General features: G+C 52.0%; 1 protein-coding gene across 1 annotated transcript; it reads left to right on the top strand.

Moving 5' to 3' along the window:
- Positions 1–1,511: 1,511 nt before the first annotated feature.
- Positions 1,512–2,358, top strand: LOC125357546 (putative KHDC1-like protein). The gene is made up of 3 exons (XM_048354523.1): positions 1,512–1,596; positions 1,700–1,882; positions 2,171–2,358. The coding sequence occupies exons 1-3, from the start codon at positions 1,512–1,514 to the stop codon at positions 2,356–2,358; spliced, it is 456 nt and encodes a 151-aa protein (XP_048210480.1).
- Positions 2,359–2,834: the final 476 nt, after the last annotated feature.

Here is a 2,834-nt window from a genome sequence, read left to right as displayed (position 1 = left end):
CCAACATTCAAGATCTGAAAATGACTGTTGTCAGTCTCTGCATGATTAGAACTTGGGTTGGAGATCAGACTTTTTATTCAAACACAAATTTCTAAGTTAGAGGGAAAGCTGGGCAGGGCTCAAATAAGACACCATGAACAGAGTTTTCTTAAGTATGGTCCTGAGACAAACCATGCTTGGAAGGAGAGCCAAACCAGAATCTTCATATAAAGCGAATGACAGAACATGGTGTCTTACTCCTTTTCTTCATGCACTGGGGACCCAACACATACAAGGCTTGAGCCATATCCCCAACTCTTTTTGATTTTTAATCTCGTTTAAAGATTGTGTCTCTTAGATATCTGGCCTCAAACCTTCACATTTCTGTCTCAAGTTCCTGGATGGCTGAAATTATGGACATAAACCTCCATGAGAAGAAGTCACTTTTTTTATATGTTTGTGCTAGTACAGGGCTTGAACTCAGAGCCTTGAGGTTTAGCTTGCCTTGCTCACTTCCGGCTGACAGTCTACCACTCATGCCAGGCTTCTAGTCTGAGCTTTTGCTGTTTCCAACTGCTATCTTCCAGGTCTCAGCATTCAGAGATGGGATTATAGGTGTGAGCCACCAGTCCCTCCCTTGCTCAGTAGAATTTCTAATTAATTTGATCATGTTCTTAAAAATTGCTCTTATTGTCAGGCTTTGGAGCCCTATTGGGGCCTGGTGGGGCCAAAGTCAGACTTCAAGATCCTCTAAAAAAATTTCATATTTTAAAATACTTTGTAGTCTATCTCCACCTGTACAACAGTAAAACATCCTTGTGTCTGTTTCTCTAGCTATTGCTTTTATTTTGAATTGTATTTATTTGTAGTTTTATTAGAGTGGGTGACATCCTGTAAACGCTGGCTACAGATATTGCCGTAATTGGGCTGAGAATGTGGCTTAGTGGTAGAGTGCTCACCTAGCATGCATGAAACCCTGGGTTAGTTTCCTCAGTAGCACACAAACAGAAAAGGCAGAGAGGCTCTCTCAAGAGGCAGAGTGCTAGCCTCGAGCATACAGAAGCCAGGGACAGTGCTCAGGGCCTGAGTCCTAAGCCACAGGACTGGCAAAAACAAACACACACACACACAAAACACCAAAACCCTGGGAGCCCATTCCAGAACCTTCTTGCTCCAGCACATACTCAGTAGATCTGTGCTGACAGCACTTGAAACTAGAGACAAGGTGAGTTTGGACTCCAGGTCTAGAAAGGCACCCATGGCCTGGGTTCCCAGCTTCTCGTGGAAGGATTCTGTGAAGGGTTTGGAGATTGGCTTTGGCAGGGATGGGTGGCTTTTCCCACAGGGATTCAGGGCGGGTTCACCCTCTCTAGGGTGGGACAGGGTGGGGAAGGGAGGCCTGTCCCAGTGAGTGCAGATGAAGGGGCCCCAGGGCTCAGTCCTTCCTCGTCTTTCACCGTCTTTCACCGCGGCTTTGGCCTTGCTGGGCGCCCAGTAGAGCCGGGAGAGGGCGAGGCGCCCGGGAGCGCAGCATGGGGGCCTGGTGGACCTGGCCCGAGAACTTCGACGCTCCCTTGGTGTTTTACCTGACAGAAGAGCAGCAGACACGCGTGTTCGGTAGGCAGCATGGCGCCCTGTCCTGCCCTCCTCCCGAGCTCCCATCTGCCCTGGGCCCCCTGGAAGCTGAGGGTTCTCAGGGCTTCCTGTCTTGTGTCCCCAGGCCTAGGGGACGCGTTCCTGCGCCGCATGGAGGAGCACAGCCATACCCTCATCCAGCTGGAGCCCTGGTTCACAGCCGCGGGCCACACGCGAGTCACGGTGGTGGGGCCCCCCAGGGCCAGGCAGTGGCTCCTCAACATGGCGTGGTATGTGGGGCACCAGGACGTCCCCTTGCAAGCCGAAGGTAGGCATCTGTGACGTGGGGAGGCTTGCGCACAGGCCTGGGGCTCCTGCAAGGCCACTTCCACTCGTGCACACCCCTTCCCATGCTGGGGAATCCTCGGCACCCAGAGCCCAAAGCCCCCACGGCGTGGGATGAAGTCAGCAAGGTGGGAGGCAGAGTGGGGAGGTGCGGAAGGGCCCCCCGGGGGGACGGGCTGGGGGGAGCCCCTACCCCACCTCCACAGCCCCACAGGCCCCTTGGCTGGGGTCACAGCTCACGGAGGTTCCCTCTCCTCCTCCCTGACCCCAGGTCTGGAAATGCTGCGCTATGTCCGGAGCCAGCCCCTCACCACGGAGGACTTGGCCTTGGCTTCCATTGTTTGTCCCGACACCATGCTCCTGAGTGATCCCTTCTCTCCGGACGGTGCTCAGGCTTCCTCAAGGTCGGAGCTTCTAGCTCCTGGGGTTCCAGGCAGTCAGTTTTCTCATGAAGAATGACTTCCCTGGGAAGATGAGAACCACATAGAAGAGAGCGTGCAGGCTGGAGTTTGTGGCCAGCTTGTCTCTCTCAGGGCTTCTAGGCATATGTCTGAGAGATGACACTTAAATAGGAAGAAGTGTTCCCATCTTATTATCTAATTATTTAATAATATGCAATAAATAAACTCTGCCATGTGTAATGCCTCTGTGTTGGTCCCTCTTGTTTTGACAAGCTTATCTACCATACACGTTTTTCCTGTAATTACACCCAACTTCCGGGAAAACACCACCTCTCAAGAAATCTCAGATTGTAAGCCGGGCACTGGTGGCTCAGGCCTATAACCCTAGCTACCCAGGAGGCTGTGATCTAAGATCACAGTTTGAAGCCAGCTCAGGCAGGAAAGTCCTTAAGACTCATCTCCTGTCAACAACCAGAAAGCCAGAAGTGGCTCTGTGGCTCAAAGTGGTAGAATGCTAGCCTTCAGCAGAAAAAC

Source organism: Perognathus longimembris, chromosome 9 (genome assembly GCF_023159225.1).
Source record: "Perognathus longimembris pacificus isolate PPM17 chromosome 9, ASM2315922v1, whole genome shotgun sequence".
Taxonomy (NCBI): Eukaryota; Metazoa; Chordata; class Mammalia; order Rodentia; family Heteromyidae; genus Perognathus; species Perognathus longimembris.
This window is presented reverse-complemented; position numbering and strand designations above follow the sequence as displayed.